Source organism: Hippichthys cyanospilos, chromosome 17, assembly GCF_059441005.1.
Source record: "Hippichthys cyanospilos isolate Australia breed blue-spotted pipefish chromosome 17, RoL_Hcya_1.0, whole genome shotgun sequence".
NCBI classification, from domain to species: Eukaryota; Metazoa; Chordata; class Actinopteri; order Syngnathiformes; family Syngnathidae; genus Hippichthys; species Hippichthys cyanospilos.
The window spans coordinates 12,033,342-12,056,167 of record NC_142385.1 but is presented as its reverse complement, the minus strand read 5'-3'; the positions used below and the strand labels follow the sequence as shown (position 1 = coordinate 12,056,167).

Sequence of the window (22,826 nt, the reverse complement as noted above, 5' to 3'; positions counted from 1 at the left end):
TGACGAACAATAACATTTAACTTATGATTATTATTAAGTGCAAACTTCGGCAGTGCAATGCCATCGCTTTAAAATGTCTTTTATAATAATGATGGCTCCGTATGCAGACCCATCCTACATGTGACGTCACGCGTGTGTATTAAACATGCGCGTGAGAGCTCGGTTCATTCATCTCGCGCATCTTGCAACTCCTTCGACTTTTCTTGTGGGGGGGAAGAGAATGAATCCGCCGTGTGGGAGATGCACCAAACCGGTTTACCCCACGGAGAAAATCAACTGCCTCGATAAGGTAAAAAAAAAAAAAGTCCTTATACTGTATATTTTGTTGTGCTCTTTTGCCATTGTTTTGCTTATTAACTGTCGCAATTTTATAGGCATTTTTTTTCTTGGCCTGAATATTGAAAAATTCAGGCCCATCATTACGTTTTGCGTGTTGGATTTTCGATTGGAAGATGCAAATGCGACTAAGTTTAGATGCAAGATTCCTAAATAAATAAAACAAGGGGGGGGGGGGGGGGGGGGTTGGATAGAAAAAGACCAAACGTGGTGTGTGATTTTGTGGAATTAGAATTGATGGGAGCAAGTTAATGTTACACTCTAAAAAGTCCAAACAAAACGGACGTTGTTTAGACAAAGTGCAGATAGCTGTTGGAGTTTGACCAATTCATCTCATGGTGTTTATTGTATTGACATTCAAAGACCACTTTGTTATATACACCATACCCGGCTTTCAATAAGGTGGGGGCATTTCAGTTATCAACTCCCTCCAGACGTCGAAATATTTTGACGGAAAACAAGTTGCGCAATTGATTGCTATTTTATGAGTTTTTTGTGGGTTTGGTCTTTTTCTAACAGTTCCTGATGTTTTACTTGCCTTCAGAATTGTAGCTGACAGTATGTGGCCCACACATCACGTGTTGGCCATCTGAAATACCTGCAAAAATTAGACGGATGAATAAATGATACTGATTTATCCTTATCTTGAAATGTAAATACGTTTGTGTGTGTTTGTATGCAGTACTGGCACAAAGGCTGTTTCAGCTGCGAGGTGTGCAAGATGGCACTGAGCATGAACAACTACAAAGGCTTCGACAAGCGGCCTTACTGCAGCATGTATGTTTTAATTCATGACAACCTTCATAAAAAAATCAACAGCTGTGAAGCACTGACGCCAGGTGTGTTTGTGATGCTTACCTCTTAAAAAAAGGCATTACCCCAAAACCTCCTTCACCATTGTGGCCGACACCCCCGAGAACCTGCGTCTCAAGCAACAGAGCATGCTCAACAGCCAGGTGAGTGTTGAAAAAAAAGTTCTCTGCCTGTAATTCAAAATCCATCATAAATGTTCTTTTAATCCATTCTTGGTCCGACCTAAGAAGAAGAAGCAGCTGCAGCTTGTTTATAACCATAAAAGTCCGTGTGCAGCGCCTGCAAATATTCCTCATAGTCACAACATGACTCACAGATATCGTACACTATCAGTCAAAGGCTTGGACACAGTTGCTCAAAGTGTTTCTAAACTTTTGACTGGTAGCCCTTGTATTCCAGCTTAAAATGACTTCAACCAAGATTTCATGTGATTTTAACCAGCATGCTTCAGAATGTAACTTCACGCAGGAATCTTTTTATTTTATGCTAGGTCACGCTGGTTTCAAAAACAAAGAAAGTGTCTAAAGGCTGCAATTGCGATTTTAGGCCCTCTACAAAGAAGAGTTTGAGAAGAACAAGGGTAAAGGTTTCAGCGTGGTGGTGGACACGCCGGAGATGCAGAGGCTGAAGAAAACGCAGGAGCAAATCAGTGATGTAAGAAAAGCAACGAAAACCGTAATCCCCCAAATATATCACACACTTTTTTTTCCCCTCAAAAATAAGGGCCAAAGCTATGAGTGCGTCCTATAAACTAGGGGTTATCAAACAATATTTTCAAAAGAAGCGAGCAGACCGAACCAAGGTCCGAGTCAGTCCTTTTTCACACAAAGCAATATTACTAAAAACGGAGAGTATCATGTAAAATTTATATCTCCACCTTATTTATTAAAGAGTGGCAAGGTACGGAGCTGAATGCACCGGTTGGAGAACACGGAAAGCTATACCATTTGACTCCTTTATTAATCGTGGTCTTTTGCCACATACACGCAATCATAAACTTGGCGGCACATGGATGGTGCACAACTTTGGGTAGTCATGGCAAAATCAAATGGAGAGGCATTCACTGACCGCTGACAATGTGGGAAATCTGAAACACACTTAAGCAGCAACAAATATATATCTTACAGTTATGAACAAAACAAAATATGAAGACTTTAAAAAGATGAGTTATTCGGTTTTGCTATCATTTTTACATTGTCTTCAAACTTTTGCTGCATCTTATACACAGTAGCATAGAAAATACCAGAATTTGAGCCTCAATTTACAGGTGCGTCCTAGATTTGGGGAATTACGATATCACATTATTGCTCCAGGTGATTTAGCAGTGTCCTCAATTCTTTCCTAATTTTCGCAGCTTGCGCTGGTCACATGACTGCAAACACAGAATCTAGTTTGCTAAAGAACTAAATCATTTTCAACTGTAAAACTCAGATTTCTCAAAACTGATTGATATCCCATCTCCGAGAAGCTAAACGAGAGCCTAGCGCCCCCTATCACGGCGGAGGCTGAAATACTCCAGATTTCAATGAACACAATTCATCCAATTTAACATCCTTTTTTTAGTGGGACTTTTATTCTGTGCGTTCGCAGTGACATAATGCGGAGTTGAAGTAGAGCAGAGAGCACGTACACAAGCTCCAACAGTCGTCTGAAGCAAGTCCAAGCAGGGAACGTTTCAGTTATTTGGCTGCGCACAGAAGCGGCCCTATATGGTCAAAACATCTCAGCTGCGGACACCAAGTGAACATCCGCTCTCTCGCTCTCATACATTCCACACAAAAGCCAAGGCGTGCACACACAAAGGGACCAAGCTGCACAAATCAAGATTTCTCCACCTTCACTTGTATTCTTTGAAATGTCTTACTCTTGTGATTTTTACCATTGCAAGCCAACAATAAAGGGATGAACGAGTAGCCCACACATCCAACTAGAGAAAAGAAAAACAAATTAAAAAAATCAGTTATATGATCGTATCTGCGACTGTGAAAAAAATGTAGAAGGTTCTGTGAGAAATACGCAGGCGCATGTTTGCGTGCGACTCAAATAATCTCAAGAATGTGAACAAATGACAGTGAGGAATTGACATGTTTGCTGCCATCTTGTGGGCAGATCAAGTACCACGAGGACTTCGAGAGGAGCAAAGTACGAAGTGACGCGCCGCCCCCGGAAAACAGGCAAGGTGACTCCACATCTCTTACTTTCAAATTAATCCATGTTTACTAAAAAGAAAGAGTATAGCTGCATGTCTCTTTCTATTTTTATTCTCCGTAAAGAACCGACGAGTCAGATCCAAGCAGACGCACAAATACGCCCGACTCCTGTGGCGCCATCTGATGGTGGGGTGAGGACACTACACTATGTTTTATCATTAAATATAGGCGTAGTAGAATCCAGAAGCAACTTCCTGCATGTAGTTCATTCCTATTATTACTAAAAGCAGGATTGGATTTCACAGAAGGAATTTATATACTGGACAAAATAAAAGGAATAATAATTTGTGACACGCATTCCTAAGCGACATTCAATATCAAGCCTACCTGAGGTACAAGCCTTAATCTTGGACACCTTGGAACAATGAAATGCGTTCCTTACGAACTTTTTGTGATGCAAATGGTGATATGTGCGCACTGCGTGACAAAAGTATTCATATCAAAACTGCTGTACTGTTGCATTTGTTTGTTTTTAAGAAATTAATTTTAAGTTCGATAATTTGGGAATGATTGGTTAAACGTCCATGAAAATTCGGTTATTGAAATTACAAACCAAATTAAAAATGATCATAAACATATGAATGTATCATATGTTTATGATTAAATGTCTTCATAATACAAGTATACATCACATCTTTTCTTTTAAATTTAGCTAACCTGAAAAATAGAAGCAGCTTCATATCAAGTTGTTTCTCAAACTACAATTTCATTAAAACATACTTTGTTTCATACAACCAATTGTCCTGAAAAATATAAGTGTATTAGTCTTAAAATTGTGCTTTTAAAAATGAGAAGGCCTGTTAAAATCATTTTCATTGTAAGGACTGAAATAAAAAAAACATTTTTTGGTTTTGAAATGACCTGGCCTGTACTCTCTGCAGGTATCAAATTTAGCCCATGTCAGGCTCATTTACTGTCGTAATTCTTACTTGAGTCACTGCTCCGCCACAGAAACGCTACCAGGCCTTGTACAGCTACACGGCAGCGGAGTCGGATGAAGTTTCCCTGCAGGATGGCGACCTCATCGGGGACGTGGAGTTCATCGACGAGGGGTGGCTCTTCGGCACCAATCAGCGCACGGGCCAGCGGGGGATGCTTCCCGCCAACTACGTGCGGCCTGTGTGACGACACAAACATTTCGACTCGCTTGTCATGTTCACCTGGACCAAGCTGTTCTCTTTACCGTCATTTTCAGCAGCACGCCACATTTCTTCTACAACCCCCTCCAAATTCATGTATCTTTGATCTAAGATGATGGGGAAAAACAACCCATGGTCAGAATTGGTCCATTCTGATATTAAGAACGTACACAGTGATAAAATACCAAGGAAAAAAAAATGGAGACTATAACAAAAATCAGTAACTTTATTCACAAAACATTTCCAAAATATTGCACATATGAAGATAAAATACTCTTACATTTACATTAAAATAAACCTAACTTGCAAAATGTTTTTCTTTGTTATTGTGCGTTTTAAAAAGTATAAAGCACCATGGCTTTGGAACCAGCGCAAACAAACGTTAAAGCTAGCAACGAAAGGCTCGTCACTCCTCAAGTGGATGCATGAGACATTGAGAAGAAGGAGATTCTCTTGTCGATTTTGGCACGTAGCTTGGCTGGCAGCCTGTCAAGGTGTTGCGAGAACAGCTCGGAGTTGCTCCCCAGGAAGTCCTCGCACAACCTGGAGGACAGAAGATGATTGAGTGAGAGAAGCCCATTGATTTTTAAAGGCCCAATATGTAGGATTCAGCGACGCCTGGTGGTGAACTAAGGAAAAGCAATTATTTTGAGGCATCCGCACTACGGTGTCAGATAGACGCCTGGGGGAAATTGAGCTAACTTGGCTTTTTGATGTGTGATGAAGGGAAAAGCATACAAAAAAATACACACTAGGAGGCTAAAATATTGCATGGACTGTCAAAACATGACGACTTTCAATATGCAACGCTGCCATCCCCTGTAAATGGGATGTCGAGTGGTACACCCTATAGGTGTCAAATTTAACCAATGCCAGGTTGATTTACTGCAATTCAAAATTGGAAATTGTCAATTTTGAAAATCCAATGTTTTATCAGGCATTTCCCCCATTTTTTTGCATTAATCCTTTAAACGCCAATGGGGTGAACATTCCAAAACCACCAGGTAGTGCTAGCAGCCAACTTATGACAATTGCATTTCAATGATTGGCTTAGCCTAGACTCCCATAAATGCAAAAGTCTTTAAAAGTCATAATACCCTAAATATTCCTATTTCGATTTCATAAATACATAAATACACAGCGTAAAAAAAACTATTAAAAAAAGTGTCTCAATTACACTTGAGGCTCCATCTTAACCACACTGTGCAGTTAAATGAGTTGGCCAATAGAGGGCGACCTACTAATGATTATCCTCAGAGGCATTCGGCAGCAAGTGAAGCTCATGCAAGAAGAGCACGTGCGTGCGCGTGTATAAATAGCCAGTAAGATAACCTTCTTAACGTTCAAAGGTGCGCCACACAAATGAAAACACAGAGCACTGTTACCTGAAGAGTGTGTACGGCTGCGTTTGGATGATCAACACATCGCCGCTGTGAGTTTGCGACAGACACGTCAGCACGGTGATCTGGTAATCACAATGTGATATCATGTATTGTATACGCACAAAGACATTGCATTGACAGAAGTATTGGGACACATATCGGCAGGTAAAGATGAGACGTTTGTCAACCATCAACAAAAATAAGCGTGGACATGCTAAATTTGGTTTGAAAAACGCTTTTAAGGGACGGATCAACTATTTATACATTTTTGTTGGTCAAGGCCAGTCTCAGTCGTTTCGTTGTATTTGTAAAGTCCAGGAAATTTGGGGTTGACCTAATGTGTTTGCGCTACAGGAAACAAGGTAATTTATGCCGACCAAGAGAAGATCCTGCTAAGGAGGACCGGAACCTTTGGGAGGACCACTGTTATTGGATGGGGCAGGAACTGTTGTCTAAATTTAGTTCCAGGGTCAAAAAAACATGCAGGAAGCAGAGCTTGGGTTTGCAGTACTGAATTTATGCATTTGGAACTTTCAGGTTCGAGGGATTACAAGTACCAAGAAAATGAGTTTGAAAAGCGGCTTTTGTGAGTTCATTTGACCTTTGGGTCCTTAAACCACTTAGTGACACATTAACATATAGTCATGTAGCATTCCTATGTTAGAACTGTACACAGTAACTGCAAGAAAAAAAAATGGTGTAAGGAGTTCACGAAAAAAAAAAAAAAAAGAAGAGTGGGAGGTGCTAGATACGTTCCATACCGAATCCATGGTGATTGACAAGTCACTGCTCCCCCCGAATATGATTACGTCATTGTCATTCCCCAGACAGGCAGTGTGGCACACCCTGCATGGAAAAGAATGTTATCAAGATGAGATTCAGAGTTTGCAGATGGATTGTTGCTAGTCAAGCAGGAAGAGCAACTGAGCTCAAAATTCATACAAGGGATAAAATCACGACTGCAAATATTCAAATACGGGTTAAATTGTGTCAAATGGGGACAAGCACATTGTTGCAGACATTTGGATTCTCCTCAATTTGATTGGTAGGGCGTGACCGCAAGTGGCTCCGCCTACAGTGATCAAATTGCATTGCTATAGTGAAATAGCCACATTTGTTTATATAGACTAGGGTAGCCATGTTGCATTTGTTTCTTATACTGCGTTTTAACAAAAAATAATCCAGCTACCTGGGCTTGTCCCTATGCGGGTGAGTTATCTCGCACCACTCTCTCGCCAGCGTGTCGAACTGCCAGGCGTCATCTGGAATGACAAAATACAGATTAAAACACAAGCGGACTTGAACGTGACCTTCAACCTTGCGCACAGCAACAAGATACATGAGCAGATTGCGTTCAAGTGCTGCTATGTTTTGGACACATGCACAAAATTTAAACATGGGATTTTGCACGCAAATTGTTTTACTATTTCAGAAATCTGATGGTTTTTTTTTTTTTACATCAAATCAACCCAAATCCAAAAGTATTCCAGTTTAGAGTCAACTCGACACTTACTGAGCGCTTTCCCGTCTAGAGCTTGACCGCCAAATACGAAAAGGCTGTGATCTGCGATGTGCGTCATGGCGTGCATGGACCGACCCGGCGGCACGCGGCACGACAAGGCCTCACTGAAGTGCCGGTAGATAAAACAGCGAGTTAATACACAACATACTCTTCATTACACCCATAAGACATTTGTGTTACATTTGAGTCCAGTTCCACGCGTCCAGGTCCAAGCAGTGCATGTCCAACTCGCCGCTTTCCTGTTTCATAATTCAGGGGTCGAGATGTGACGGGAGGACATGAAAACAGGAAGCTAAAACTGGTCACTCACCACGCCGCCGCAGACGTAACCTTTGTTGCCCACCACGGCGCTGGCGTGGCAGCCTCGGGGGAGCGGTGGCGTGCCCTGTTCAGGAGAGACAAGAGTTGGAACAACATTCAATGTCGGCTTTGCTTGACCGAAACCCTGAATAGGAATTGCAAAACGTGACTCGGCAGATTCAGGTGGGTCACTTTGTATGCTTTGACTGTATAAAAATAAATAAATAAAATGGTATTAACGTGAATTGCTGTCAATGGGGTTCCTTGGTAGCATTTCTGTTGACGTCCTTTTACGCCAATGGCACTCAAAGTGTTTAGGAATCAAAAAAAAAAAAAAAAAACTTCAATCTGAAAACATGCATCGCCGTAGCCACTGCAGGATTTCATTTAGCAGCGCGCTAACAGGCTAAAGGCAAAAGAGGAGGCTAACCTTGGTTTCGGGTTCGCTCCAGGTGCTCGTGAAGGTATCAAATACGTTGACTTCATTGTGCCAGCCCCAGCAGCGAAACGACACGTCGCCGACAGTCAACTAAACGAACAGATGAATTGATTGTAGAGCCAATGCATTTTCATTAGCTAGTAAGCTTTACATTATTTTCGGAAATTTGTTTCCAACCGATGTTTTTCTCGGCCGATGCTAATTTTTGGCAGGAAAAAAATACAAATCAGATTCATTTAAAAAATGATAATTAGAATAGCATGTGTCATCACAATGTATTTCAATAGGAATCAATGCATTTGTGAATGTTTACACTTCACAAGCTAGCTTGGTACCCATTCCTTGCAAATAGTGGGGGTCAACAGTGATATATTGTGTGAAAAATAAATTCCTAAATTCACAGGATGCATTGTGTGGTGCAATTTATGAAGATAATGACTTTTTTGTGAGTGTAGCAGTTGAATGGATGTCTTATTTAACACATTATGCATTTGGTGCACTCTGTAGTTTGATTTTTTTGTTTTTTCCCTTAACTTTAGGTTGCATGTAAAGTACTGGCATCTGGGTCAATTCTTTGCACAACTTCCATGCATGGCTCACCTGATCATAACTTTAAAAAAAAATATGAGTTGCTTTGGTTTGAATGAAAAGTCACAGATAAGCTCAACAAATTTCATGACAGATATATTTCAGGACAATAGGTTATGATCTAGATCTATGTTTAATAATTAATGACACTAGGATTACTTGTGAGTGGTCAGAGTATAAGAGTTAAAATTGGTGACTATTGGCCATTTGGGTGATTATTTTTGGGAGATGTTTGAAGGGCCATTATCGGTCGGGCTCTATTCTCAGATCAGTCTCCATAGGCTAATTTTCCATATAGCACAGTCATGCTAGGAACAGTTTTGGAGTTAACTGAGGAAAATCTGTCAACAAAAGGAGGCTTTACCCATGTCATCTCTTCGATGATGAAGTTGGTCGACTCCATGTTCCTCACCTCCCGCAGTGTCTTGCATCCATAGCCACCAAAGTACACCAACCTGCACCCACGGACAACACACACAAAAAAGTTTTTTTTTTTTCTTGTAAACCTGAATGGTTTGTACGTATTGGTTACTTTGCAATGATTTCAAACCTGTCCCCGTGCACCCAGCAGCTCTGTTTGTTCCTCGGGGAGGGTGTGGTTCCTTTGGCCGCCATCACCTTCTTCCACAAGTAGCAATGTTGCGTAAGGTCTATGCTGAACATCTACGCACAGCACACACACAAAAATAAAATCATGCCCATTATTTCCATGGGAGATTAATGCTCGAAAAATGGTTGGTTTCTATCAGGAGAAATGAAGCTAGGAAAGCATCTCATATTTTTAAATAACTAATGCTACATGTCACATGTTCACATGCTCACTTGATTGGTGTATGTTTGGCCGTCATATCCCGCAAAAACATAGAGTGAGCCGTTAACGTAGGAGCCACTGAAGCCCAGAAGGTGAGGGGGGCTTTCCCCACCCATCTCCCGCCGTTGCCTATTGCGAAAAAACAAAAACAAAAAAAAGAGGGGGGGAAAAATGCCCGTTAGCATGTTTAAGAAACAAAATTCTTGGAATTTTTTTAAAGAAAATAAAATCAGTAGCTGGGATTGGTTTTGGCAAGTTGCGTAACAAGTTTCTTTCATTTTTTAAGAGGTTTGGACATCATTGCTCCAGTGTTTAATCATTCAAGGATGTGGGAAGGTCACTGTGCCTTATTTATTTTACCATGTGCCACTGTTCAAGTCACAGATCCAGATCTCATCAGTGGGGAGCATGACGTCCTCGCCGACGGAGGCCTTTGAAGACAAACACAAACATATTTCGAATGCACAAACAAGATTGCTGCGTATGTAAGGTTACATTAAAAGGACAGAACAACTAAGATGGAAGAATTATTGATTGCATCTCTATGTTCATATAGGTTTCACATCTTCAAAATAAATAGTGGATTAGAGTATTAATGCTCGGCAATGACAGGGTTAGGGTTTTATTCAAACAATTTTGCCATTTTCTTATTTGTTGTCTCGGTTTTAGTTTAAGTTCTAGTTTCAGAATGTGGCTCTGAACGTTTTCACATCCCTTACATGCTTTTGTGTCATAAGCTTGCGGGAAAGAATGACAATACTTTGAAGAACTTTTCATTCAGTGCTGCCTTCAGGCATTTTCGGTGTCTGAATACTTGAAGATTTTATGCAAGTCAAACATAGCATGACAGATGTCAACTTGATGGGAATTTGCTCATTAAATTTGGCTTAGCGCTGAACAAGTTGACCCTCGAGCCACCCCTTGATAAAACGGCTACGCCCCTGCCCATGAATGTGAAACGGCAGTCATGTTGACACTCTGGCATTTTTTTTTTTTTTTTTTTGCAGTTAAGCGATACAATAACAGTAACGAACAATTAGTTTCATGCTGTATTTCGTTACTAGAACAATGGCAACCGAAACGAAACGTACTCAAAGACACGCAACTTAAATAAACAATTCGTTTGTTTTATGACGTTAGTTTGTTTGGCTTTTTTATTGACTTTTATCCTACCTGGAAGCCTCCCCACACGTACAGCGTGTTATCGCCGTGGATGAAGGCAGTGTGGGCGCTCCTCTCCAGCTCCCTCGTCGACGCGGGTACGCCCGCCATCTCGCTTTGCGTTGGCGTAAAACTCGATAAAAGTGTAAAACAAATACAAAACAGAAAAAAGGGCGGACAGGGGAGTCGAGAGGAGGTCTTGTTGTTTTCTTTCGGCTTACACTCCTCCTTCCTGCTTGCTCGTCTCGTTAGTGCAGCTTTTCACCTGCCTCTATGCGCATGCGCACTTCAGTTCTGCCAATTTGAGTTTTTTTTAATTGAGTTACACAGGTGAATCTGATCACGTGATTGGGGAAGTGAATACACGCCAGTCAACACCGGAAGTTGCCAGCCATGCTACATAATAAAACAAAGGTTACTCGATTTTTTTTTTCAACAAAGCATGATTTAGTTAACATCGTCTGCCATCTGGAGTGAAAAGATATGATAGGTAGATTTAACATGTTAAATCGTACCAGGGAGTGATACTTCCAGTTCGATACTTCATTCGGGCCCACCTACCATTTACTGTTGCATTTTTTTAGCCTTTGTTTTTTAATGTATTTTACTCAAATACGTCCATGTGTTATGTACGTTCAGCAAGTCTGTTAAATGTTTCCATGAACATTTTGGCTTGCATTAAAAATATATATATATATATATCCTGCTTGGAAATTAAAATTACTCATCTGCTTAAAGTTTTGAGGATACTATCACAATATTAGATAAAATTAGTCAGAAGTTGCATTTGAATAGCACAATAGCGTTTCCAAAATAAAGTAAGTCACGTCTCTCTTTAAACTTCATGAATAAATAAATTAATTGGGAATCAATGCACTCTTAGTATTACTGATTTATTGTGTTTAAGCTATCAAAAACAAAAATCCCATTAAAACAAAGAGAGCATTTTTGGAGTGGAGCGTGTGCATGTCAGCATTGACAAATTTTCATATTCATACCCAAACAAGTCAAGTCAAACAGAATGTGATGGTTAAGAAGTTTATTTGTCCATTAATAAATCAAAAAGAAGTAAGGACATAATAGCTGTATGCTTGCTAGCAACTTAACTGCGTGAGTGATGATCAGAGACTTTCAAGTGTCATTAATGCACATAGTCTTGTCTCTGTTAAATATAAAACGATAGCGACCCCGAGAGTCCAGGTAACAGTCGAAGCTCAGTGCAAAATGTGCGAGGTTATTCGCCAAATGAGAAAAGTTGCAAAAGTAGCCAGCGTTGCGCCAGCCTGAATTAAAGTCCCGTAGGTGTGGTTTAAAATAAAATTAAAAACAAAAAAAAGTTAAGGCACTTTGGGACATTACTAATCTCAAAGTTTTTCGCACATAGAACTATCAACTTCTCATGTGTGCAAAAAACAGTTTCTCATGAAGAAGATTCACCGTGGCTGCTAAGGTCAATAAATTAGGATCAGTCAACTTGTCGCTTTCATTTATAACAATTGCACTTCAGGTTGCATGATTATTGGCTGCTCCCGTAGAGAGAACAAGGGCGCCCCTTAGTGGCCTCCTTCAGTCTTGCAGGTTCCTCTCCAGATATTTTCTCATTCTCAGGCAGCGTGGACAGCAGTGGCCCGGCACCATACAGGTCCGATGGAACACCGCCTTGCACTCTTTGCACCTGTACCACAGACAGAGTTCGAAGTTCAAGTTATTATTGACGGAGCACTTATACTTAGCTGCGGAGTAGACTCAACAAGCTGCCTCTTTGTCCATCCGGTTATTTTCATTGTCATTTTTTAACTTTTCTAGGCACAACACGTTTCAAAATAAAAACGCTGAATTTTGATGATGTCGCCACTTCTGGGAGATGATTATACAAAACTTCACCAATTGAAATCAAGTCAAGACGCTTAGCAAGCCCTCTGAGCATTTTCTTTGAATTTTACAAGACGGCTTTCAAAATGCGACTTAAAAAATGCAAATATAATAATTTGTTTTTGATCAAAAACAAATGTTTATCTTCATGCTAGTCAACCGAACTTGCTTTCCCTATAAGTTGAAGTAATAACATTCATTTTTTGGGGGGCAAATATTGCATTTTAGAGGATTTTTTTTCAAAGTCTAGTGCGCCCCACAGTGGACATTTTTGGAAGCGCAATGCAGTTCGACAACATGGCTCGTTGACAATGTTAATGTATTTGAACGTTTATTTATACTAAACATGGCACACATTTTTCTACCAAATATTCAATATTTTGTTGATGAATAAACAGATTTAGTTAAAAGGAAAAAATAGAGCAGCGATTTTGATAGCATGATACCGTAGAACCTTAATACTTTTTCTCATGATTATCACACTGTCAGAATCATTTATCAGTCCATTCTTATATACAAACATTAAAAGGTCCATTTTCAAAACGCCATTAACGTTGCTGTGGTCGAGAAGGAAGCAAAATTACCTGGTGGTGCTGTCGAACTGGAAGGGGAAAATGATGTCGTCGCTGTGGCACATCTGGCAGATGAAGCCCCGCTGCGAGCACAGAGTGCAGCTGAAAACGTGGCCGCTGGCGAAATGACACAGCGACGCCAGGTAGGGGGTGTACTGGTTCTCGGCGATCTGGGGGTGAAAACAGCCACGTTTAGTATAACAAAATTCGAGTCGAGTCATGTGATTTAAGTTCTCCAGGAGCCAAAATATAAATTGCGCATACCTCCCGCAAGTCTCTCACACTATACAGCACACTGGACTCCAGCAAGTAGGTTCGCTGCTCCATCCTTGTGGGAATGTACGGAAAATGGCACTTAGCTTCTTGGCAGCACATTGTGAAACATCAAAATTCAAAGAACACACTTGGCTTGAAGCATCTTGCAGGCTCCGCTGCGGCAGGTGAGCAGGTAGTCGCCTAGCAGTCGCAGCCTCCGCCGCAGGCTGTGCACAAGTGCCATGGAGTCGGAGTGTGTTGGCAAGTTTGGATTGAGCTGGTCAAGGTTCAGCAGAGGTTCCTGCTCCACTTGAGCGAGCAGCCGAAACGCTCTCCTTGACACCTGGACACATTAACAAATGGGAATGGGGACATGCGCGCACACGCACACGAGGACAAGCGCCGAGGGGCACACCCACCTGCCGTTTATTGAGGTCCCAGTTGTGCAGCATGCGCGAAGGGATGACGCTGGTGTCGCCATGGTGACAGGAGTCGCAGTAGTAGTGGCCGGAGAACTCGCACAGGCGGGCTCGTCCCAGCGATGGGCCGATCTGCTGGGAACAGTCTGGACGGAATTTGAGATGGATGGATTTAAAACATAAGAAGAGCTCTAATTATATGTCAGACATTTAGATTTTAGGAGTAATGTAAGTTAGAAATAATTAGGTGTAACATATTCATGTACACTAATCACTCACATATCTGGGTTTATTAGGGCTACTCTCTAAGATGCCACAAGAAGGCGCCAAAGCCCGTTTTCATTGAAAAGGTTGAAGTTTTGAATGAATACCAGAGGAGCGGTCCACAAGGATCTTAGCTAAATTGTACTACCTGCACATTTGAAGCTCTGCGTGTCCAGTCCCTTGTGCGGGGGCACGGTGCACAAATGTACCAGGAGCGGTCCGTCTTCCTTGAGTCTGTGCTGAACCAGCCTGTGCAGGTTTCCGCCACCATTCTGGCCGAGGGCAGCGGCCTCCTCCCCGCTATCCAAGTAGGAGTCCAGAGCCCCACGAATCAGGGCCCTCCAAGAATGCGCCTCTTCTGCGCTTTCCGCCCGCAGTCGGAGTGTCTCCCTGAGCGTTAGGAGTTTAAAAAAGTTGGGGCCGCCCAGTGTGACGTCGGGGACCACGTCCCGCACTTCCTGGATGGGGAACATCATTCGCAAGGACTTGCTTCCTTCGTGTACCCGGAAGCCTTTCAGGGCCTCCAGGGAGAGCGAGAAGACCAGCGGCACCCACGAGCGAACGTCCGAGTCCGAGCAACAATACAGCACCGCTTCTTTGATGGCGTCCCTTTCTAAATCCGCCGAGCGAGTCCAGTTGAATTCCTGAGGCGGAGGCGGTGAGGAGCATCGCTCTGGACTGCACGAGGCGGAGCACGGCGAAGAAACGCTGCAGTCATCCGTGCAATTCTCGGCGGGTACTTCCAGAATCTCCCACTGCTCGTCCACGCGGGACGCGGGGCGGCACTTGTTGACCGCCTCCACGACCCGGTCCACCCAGTCCTCCGCCTCGTCGCGGTTGGCTGCGCGTAAGTACAGCCGCTTGCCGGGAAAGGCCAGCTCGAAGCGGCCGTCGGGCGAGGTGAGGCGGGCGTCCTCGCAACGCAGCAAGGAGCAGTTGTCGCAGCAGGTGCGCTCCTCGGCGTTAAGGTAGAGGCGGAACTCGAAGGGTGACAGCTCGCAATAGTGGTCCCGCCACATCCCCATGGCGCCGCGGCGCTCCAGGTGGCCGAGCTTCAGCAAGCCTCGGAAGGGGTTGGACAAGCCTAGATGAAGCGGAGGCACACACAGATGAAAATGTCAACAACTGTACCAGAGCTGATTCAAATTTTTTAAAATAAAATCTCTGATTTAAGAAAATAAATTTTTTAAAAATTACCCATCTATTTTTATAAAGAAAATAAGTAAAAATGCTACAAAAAATGGTCACTTCGTGGCACATTGTGCCATGTCTTGTCCTACATGCTTCCTTGTGTAAATCATTCTTACACAAAGAACTGCTTTTTAGCGGGAGTTGGTTGGTTGACGCCATCTTGTTCCCCTCTCAAGGCTTGGCATTTTATTGAAGTTGGTCGGTACCTCTGTTGCTTTTGCACACTTCCAAACCGGTGACAATACAACTCAAGTCTTTCAAAAGCCAACTGTTTGCGTTCTTTAGCTGTAGCCATATTGCACTCGCCTTCTGTTTGCCGTGAGTGTGACGCGAACGAGCAGAGTGTTGAAGCCAAGGAACCTTATGGGGACCAAAGCAACTGGGGTGGAAAATATTCATATTTTATATCGTCAACGCCTAGTGAGTGTAAAAATTTCCCCCCGACTTCAATAAATCACTGGCAACGCTGAAAGTTAATACAAGTCAACGCGGGGTATAAAACAAAACAAACATAAAAAACATACCAAGAGTCGGTATCAGGAGGTATAAAGCAGAGTCCATGCTAGGGAAAAGCTCTGAATGATGTAATTGGATATAGTGCTTTTTTCATCCCGCCCAAAAACAGCCTGATTTAATTCTAAGACATGACAGATAAGAAGCCCGTCTGAGTCACCAGTCAGCAATTAGCATGAAAAACACCTTCTCTGAGTCATGTGAGGTCACCGAACATCAGTTGTTACCTATTTGACGACGATGCACGACACTTGGCGGAAATTGTGGGTCTGCGGGAGGAGGCGCAAGAGGGGGAGGGGCTGACTCCTCCTGATCAGACTGCTCATCCACACGGGGCTTGTAGATGTCCTCGTCCGAGATCCAGGAACGAGAATGCTGAAATGCCAGATTTGATATCATCAAGTACGATTTTGTACTTTTGATGCACTAAAAGTAAATCACACACCATGAGACATTCTGATGGCAGCTCATTGTTCAGGATGCTTTGGACAGCTTTTTCTCCTTGATCCAGCTCAGGCTTCTCGGGGAGCGCCTGGGCGTCAGGCTGCGTACAGTCAACGTGATTCCGGTGGGGCGAGGGTGGGTCAGCGAGTGGCGGAGGGGGCGGCTCAGTGTCGGAGAGAGCACAACTGGGCGGCTGGTCGCTGTCGGAGAATTGATCCGCGCCGGAGCTGGAAACAAAGGAGTCCTCGCGCATGGAATCCTGACTGGAGTTGCCGTTCTCTTGGAGCTTGGGAAGCGATCTGAGGAGACAAATTCCACATTTCATTACTTTTAATGCCAGAAAGAAGTCTATCAATCAATTCGAGATTGTCAGGATAATGTATTAATTTTATTTATTATTTGGAGGGTGGGGGGGTGGCTTCTGTAGTTGAAAGCCCATCTATGGTGATGCTCATAGATAGGCCAAAAGGAAACCTGGGCAATCTCTCATTTTGAATGGCACCAAAATGAAAAAAAGAGGGATGGGGCGTTGAAGCAGGATACCTTCAAAAAGTATCATGCTTGTCAGAAGAGAAAGACATCACCCTGCAGTTTCAGCTCCCACATTTAAGAGTATAAAGTATGGTGTATCGCACTTCAAGCTCCAAGGAGATCGGTTCAGTAACTCTACATGGGACTTCAGACTTAATTTTGCGGGACACTAGCTTTTTTTCTGACACACATCACAAAACCCAACTAGAGTGGATGACTGTGCATACATGTATTAGCACTTTTTAATTTTACTCAACTCATTCAAGCCCAATTAAAACAGATATGTGACATCTATAGTTGTCAATGAGTTAACGTATTCACTGCTAGCCAGATTTAAAAAAGATCTTTGACGTGTTTTGCCGTCAACGGTGGTGAATGAGAGTCCACTACATGTAATGATATTCTTACTCTTTCAGGGGCGCTTTGGTGCCGCTGCTGATGTCGCAAGAGGAACATTGTTCCCCCGTGGGGCTGCGGAGGTCTTGCCCCTGGAGAAGGCTGTCTGAGCTCAAGCTGGAGGACAGTTGGGAGGAGCCTGTCGTGTCGAGGCTCAACGTGGATGAGTTGAGCGCTCCGCCGCCGCCACGGCATCGTCGGGAAGGCCTCCCAATTGGCGGCCCCGCGTCGGACGATCCCGACGATTGTGACACCGTATCCCACAAGTCTTTGCACGCCAGGCGGTCCGTTGCCCCGTTGACGGGCAGGTCCGGGGAGTCAGCCGGGCATGGGGGGCAGAGTCCGGCCAAGCTGAGCGGCGTGGTGGTCCACTGATTGAGGACTGATGATTTGTAGGAGAGGTTGAAGGTGAGCGAGGACAGGCCTTGAAGGTAACTGAGCAGCACGTCCCGCTCCTCGCCGTTGAGGAGTATGGCGCCGGGCTGATAGTGCGCCCGCAGTTTGGTGCTCTCCCGGAACAGAGACAGCAGGTAGCACTCCAGCAGGCCGTGGTTAAGGGCCAGACGCAGCCACGCGCGGCACCGTCCCACGTCCGTGCCCACGAAGTTGATCTTCTCCAGCTCCGTGATCACGTCACTGAATGTTGGATAGAGAGGACAAACACGCTGTGACTAATCAAAAAAAAAAAAAAAAACATAAAAAAAACCATACTTGAATAGAGAATTTATCTTAGCTATAATGATACACTATTAATATAAAGTTTCTTGAAAAATCTACTTTAGCTCAGAAGAAATAAATTTTAAAGGTTAGATTTATTAGGGTCAACATATTTTTAATATGAATTAAAAATAAATAGATGTAAAGATAAATAAAAGATACATACAAACAAATATAAACAAAATAAAATAGATGTAAAATAAAAAATACATGAATTGTCATCAAAACAATATTTGATTTGATCTAAAGACTTATGATACTAAAAATATTTAATTATTTATCTCCAAAATGCTTTGTGATGGAAAACTGGTATTTAGCTTACATTAGTTTAACATGATGTTATTCACTAAACCATGCATGAGAAATATTTGTGCAGCTAGGATAAGATGACCCTGATAGGTTACGGAGTTCAAGATCTCCCACCCTCAATTTTATGGGTTTTGCCTCCTTTCAAGTTGCGAATTTCCTCCACTCCAAATACTGATAAGCATGTTGAACAAAGAACTGTTTCTTTTATGTGTTTTGGTCTGGTTTTCATCTTGTAGACCTTCACTCCCAATGAGTAAATAAGAATCTTCACTTTTACGTGTCCCTTCACACATTCTTAGTGGACACCCGACTGTTCTCATAAGAATCGTGTCTTTGAAGCTTCAAATAAAGGAAAACTCTTGCATAAGCTTGACGAAGATGTCAAAAGGTGCAGGTGCAGGTGTCGGGACTGACCGATGGGTGACGGTCTTGAGGAGGCTCCAAAAAAAGGGCTGCGGAAGAGGCCCGCGGTCGCCTTTCCTGCCGCGCCCTCCGGCCTCCCAGCGGACATATTTGCTCTTGATTCCATGAACGAAGATGGCCTCCAGCGCGCAGCAGAGCAGGTTAGCATCGCCGTCCTCGCTGGTGACCACAGCGTCCGACGTCACGTAGCGCCTCTGCAGAGCTTTGAGTGATTGCGCCAGTTTCTCCTTGATCTGAGGGACGGCAAGACAAGATTCAAAATACACATTTCCTCCTTTTTACTTTAAAAGGGGAAAAAAAGTGCAGTAGCTCTTTGCAAACTGACGAATATCTTGGCAGAGATGTCATATGCAGCCAAAAGTGTCAAGACCACTCAAAATTTGCTGGAATGGGATCAATGGCTGTGTGCTTACTATGCAACATTGTGGCTACAGTCACATGATGCCAAGAAGGAGAATGGGAACACATGATCAATGACAGGCCGTAAAATGCAACTCTGTGATTACAAGAGAGGAAAAAAAACAAACACATACTCGAGCAAGGCAATAAAGCCGCGCTTGTACTAAATGCAAATGACAATTAATCCGTTGTCTTATTACCTTCTGGGATTTGCTTATTTCTGCTGGTACACAAAAACAAGCTTAAAACTATGTTGTTCCTGCAATAAATTGCATCTACTTCCACAGAAAAAATTGAAAAGCTCTGATATGGTTGTAATTTATCAATAATCTGATATCCCTAAATGGATCAAGAAATAAAAAGAAATAAAGTCCATGTTTTTTAAAGGGAAAAATGTTTATTTTATCACTGAACATAGTCCTATTTTTCTTTCAGAGAATAAGATTGTTTTTCTGAGTGTAAGGCGGAATATTACAGGAATAAAGTTGTATTTTTTTTTTTAACTTTCTTGTTAAAATGACTCCTCAGTTGTTAAACTTTTGACTTGAATAGCACAATAAGACATTTCATTTTTGTAAGACTGCAACCTTTCACACAGCCAAAATATGTATTATGAAAATATTCCTCTCTCCCCTTTATTTACATTATGTTATACATAACATGGCTGTTTTTTTTGTTTTTATTTGGCCGAAGTAGGACATTTAGTTGTTTTTAGGATTAAAAGGGTGTCTCCTGACCAAAAATTTGAAAAGGCCTGATAAATATCCAACAATTCAAAAGCCATTTGTTTCAATAACCAAATCTCATCACTAAATTGAAAACTCCCTTTACCCGCACATCTATTCCTGCCTCTTTAGTAAAAGCAGATTACCTGTTAATCTCATCCCAATTACACAGGAAGGCAATAGCGTCAGTCACATTTTATTTGCCAGAGTTGGGCATGGCAACCACAATTACCATCAAGACTTACCTGTTTGACATGTTTAGACTCCTGCGGCGAGTCTGGCGTTTGCGTGGCTAACATGGCACCTCCTCCAAACTTCTAGACCTGCACGGCATGCTGGAATGAAGAACATGCAATGCACAGAGAAAAAGAGAGATTAGCAAAAGACAGTGAGTCACGATATTTCAGACAGTCCATTTCAGTGATGGAAAAACTCAAGTGTGACATGCGATTGACCAACGGTTTGCTTCTCTTTCCTCTGATGTCGTGCTAGTGAGCCACATGTACCTTTTCCGTTGTGAGTCTGTTTTTGGAAGTGCACTACCCCTTCCCCAGAACCTTTTTTTTCCCCCTAAGGAATGGCAATTTAACACAAGGAAGGACTGTTCAATTAATCATCATTTTCATCTCATTGGGGAGTAATATAGTTTGATGAGTCGTTTTACGAAATTAAAATGGGTTATTTATTAAGGAGCTGGTCTTCATACATTTTGACAAAAGGGAAATTTTACTACAACGAGAATTTCCGCATAAACTGGTAAGAAAAAACAGTGACAGCCATAAACTGCCGTGTTTCGTTCGTTTGTTTTTTCAAAGATTAGCAAATATTTTCGTCTGTGTCAATTTAACTCATCTTGTCTCGTTTAAACGAGAAGGGAGTTCTGGGTGAAGTTGTGGTGTGTCACACAAGGAACATCTAGAATTACCAATTTCATTGCAGCATTGGGAAATTCACAATAAATCACAACGAATGCATTAACCTTCCAAATCTGCTTTGCAGCATCAATGAAAAGATTTAAAACTTGCAATTGTGGATCATGTGACAACGTGATTGAAGCCGCAGGGAAGAAGAAGAGTCCAAATCACAACTTGACATAATCCAATCGAGATAAGAACACGCAAAAGAAAATCACAATGAATTAACAACTTACAGTTTCAGCAACCCAACGAACAAGTTAGACTGAGTGAACATTTATTTCCTTGTAAAGTCCTGTAGAGCATTTCTGATGTTAGAAACTGACGACACATAAAGACCATTAACTCGAAGTAAACAAAACAATACTCACGCTTAAAGAGCTCATTAACGGTAATAAATTCGATTTTAAACTAGCCCTGCAGCTACATGTCATCGCTAGCTTAGCCACGTTCTCACCGAGATGCCGATTTGACTTTCCATTTAAGTCCAAAGACAGCCAAAAAGTGTAAACCACAAAAAAAAAGATGCAGGGGTAAGTCAGTCTCCACACGTTTGGGCCATCGCTCCTCGCCCTAAAACTTTTTTAAGGAAGGAAATTAAAAAAAAAACAGCAGCAGACATTTGTTTACTCCCGACAGGGACGAAATGTACTAACGAACAGAGAAATGCATCATGGGTAAAATAGGTTTTGGTGCGTTCATAGCTAGTTGGACTTTTTTCTACCGCGACAACACCATTATAAAAGTCCGTCTAGTTTTCTAACATCTTATGTATAGATTTTGACCAGAACCATATGTTTCAATAAATGTATGCACCTAAAACAGTCAAAGTAATACAAAGTATGAATGTACACATCGAGATTTGCATGTAAAACGAATACTTACGAGTCTGCCAAAAGGCAGCTCAGTGTCACGGGATTATCACGTGATAGGAGCCGACGGTGCATTTATGACAATTGGAGTTTTATCAATTCCAATGTTTCCAGGGATAATATATGGCTCTCTTTTTATTTAATAATATTCATAAATAAAGCCTGTCTTATCAGTATCACTATGTATTTATATGTTGGAATAAAATACAAGATTTCTTTCAGTTCATTGTCTTAATGTGTTAACTTTGGAAGATAACTTGATTCTTCAAAGGTAGCGCGGCGTCTACTTTGTAAAGCTCGCGCCTATACGCATTTGTTTGACAAAAGAAGTGCACAATTACGCTTATATTTATGCATTCCTGTACGGTTATGTATATTTATATTTAAATTTCATTTTGTAAAAGTGTTTAATTTAAAAAAGTGCATTGTTGTGCATACACAGGATAGAGGTTTCCTTAGACATTTGCAGATAGCTGTTGAGCTTTGAAGTAATACTAAAATTAATTCAGTATTCAAAACAAATGTTACTTTCTTTATTTCATGTTATATGTTTTGTCAAGCAATGTTTTTGTTTATTTATATATATATATATATATATATATATATATATATATATATATATATATATATATATATATATATATATATATATATATATATATATATACACTGTATAGATAGATAGATAGATAGATAGATAGATAGATAGATAGATAGATAGATAGATAGATAGATAGATAGATATTATAGAATATACGATTTTTCAAAAATATTGGGGCCTAAATGCGCCACAAAAATCGTATTACTTTATTTTATAAATGGGTGTAAAATTCTGCAAAATGAAAAAAATGAAAAAATTCGGATCCACCGTAATGTGTAATAAGATTGTTTTGTCACTTATCTTCAGTGAGGTGTTTATTGGCCTGTTTCCCGAATGAATTAAACTCGTTTTTATCTCACCTTAGCTTTGTTCCTTGTGTTTGTTAGGTTTTTATTATTTTAGTGCGTGCTTCTAAACTCCCTCAAAGGGTTAAGACGATTCCGATTCCGAACCTGAATGTGAAAGTTTCGCCAGTGTCCGCCGCACCGGAATCACTTGATGCTCTATTACCGTGAAAGTATTATGGTCATACTGCTCAAGAAATTAGCTCGCCTTGACATCCTCTTCCTTAAACAGTATAAATATTTTCATAACAATACATATTAACACAGCAAAGCCGCAAAAGTCATTGGCTCCAATGCAATTACTCGTGTGACGTCATAAGAAAAGCGCGGATTTTTAAAACAGTTCGACAGGTGTCATAAGCAT

The 22,826-nt window shown here is 41.6% G+C and overlaps 3 protein-coding genes and 1 long non-coding RNA gene across 4 annotated transcripts; 2 read left to right on the top strand and 2 right to left on the bottom strand.

The window, feature by feature from the left end:
* The first annotated feature begins 142 nt into the window (after positions 1-142).
* LOC148409697 (LIM and SH3 domain protein 1-like) lies at positions 143-4,813 on the top strand. Its single transcript, XM_088439729.1, has 7 exons — positions 143-289; positions 1,019-1,113; positions 1,208-1,292; positions 1,696-1,803; positions 3,259-3,328; positions 3,423-3,490; positions 4,311-4,813. Exons 1-7 carry the CDS (start codon positions 146-148, stop codon positions 4,482-4,484), a joined length of 744 nt encoding a protein of 247 aa, XP_088295855.1. The 5' UTR covers positions 143-145; the 3' UTR covers positions 4,485-4,813.
* LOC148409695 (kelch domain-containing protein 1-like) lies at positions 4,705-10,964 on the bottom strand. Its single transcript, XM_088439728.1, has 13 exons — positions 10,714-10,964; positions 9,901-9,971; positions 9,552-9,669; positions 9,280-9,392; positions 9,094-9,184; positions 8,133-8,231; positions 7,713-7,787; positions 7,583-7,641; positions 7,394-7,506; positions 7,070-7,142; positions 6,642-6,726; positions 5,884-5,963; positions 4,705-5,041 (listed from the first exon to the last, which is right to left on the bottom strand). The coding sequence occupies exons 1-13, from the start codon at positions 10,810-10,812 to the stop codon at positions 4,912-4,914; spliced, it is 1,206 nt and encodes a 401-aa protein (XP_088295854.1). The 5' UTR covers positions 10,813-10,964; the 3' UTR covers positions 4,705-4,911.
* Positions 5,623-7,903, top strand: LOC148409696 (uncharacterized). The gene is made up of 3 exons (XR_015868471.1): positions 5,623-5,966; positions 7,413-7,517; positions 7,658-7,903. It is a non-coding gene; the product is annotated as an uncharacterized LOC148409696 (long non-coding RNA).
* Positions 10,965-11,725: 761 nt separating the features above from the next.
* On the bottom strand, positions 11,726-21,283 carry plekhm1 (pleckstrin homology and RUN domain containing M1). Its single transcript, XM_088439942.1, has 12 exons — positions 21,103-21,283; positions 19,977-20,066; positions 18,599-18,840; positions 17,171-17,794; positions 16,233-16,530; positions 16,015-16,162; positions 14,232-15,167; positions 13,820-13,965; positions 13,550-13,743; positions 13,410-13,473; positions 13,158-13,315; positions 11,726-12,376 (listed from the first exon to the last, which is right to left on the bottom strand). The coding sequence occupies exons 2-12, from the start codon at positions 20,028-20,030 to the stop codon at positions 12,268-12,270; spliced, it is 2,973 nt and encodes a 990-aa protein (XP_088296068.1). The 5' UTR covers positions 20,031-20,066; positions 21,103-21,283; the 3' UTR covers positions 11,726-12,267.
* Between the last annotated feature and the right edge of the window lie 1,543 nt (positions 21,284-22,826).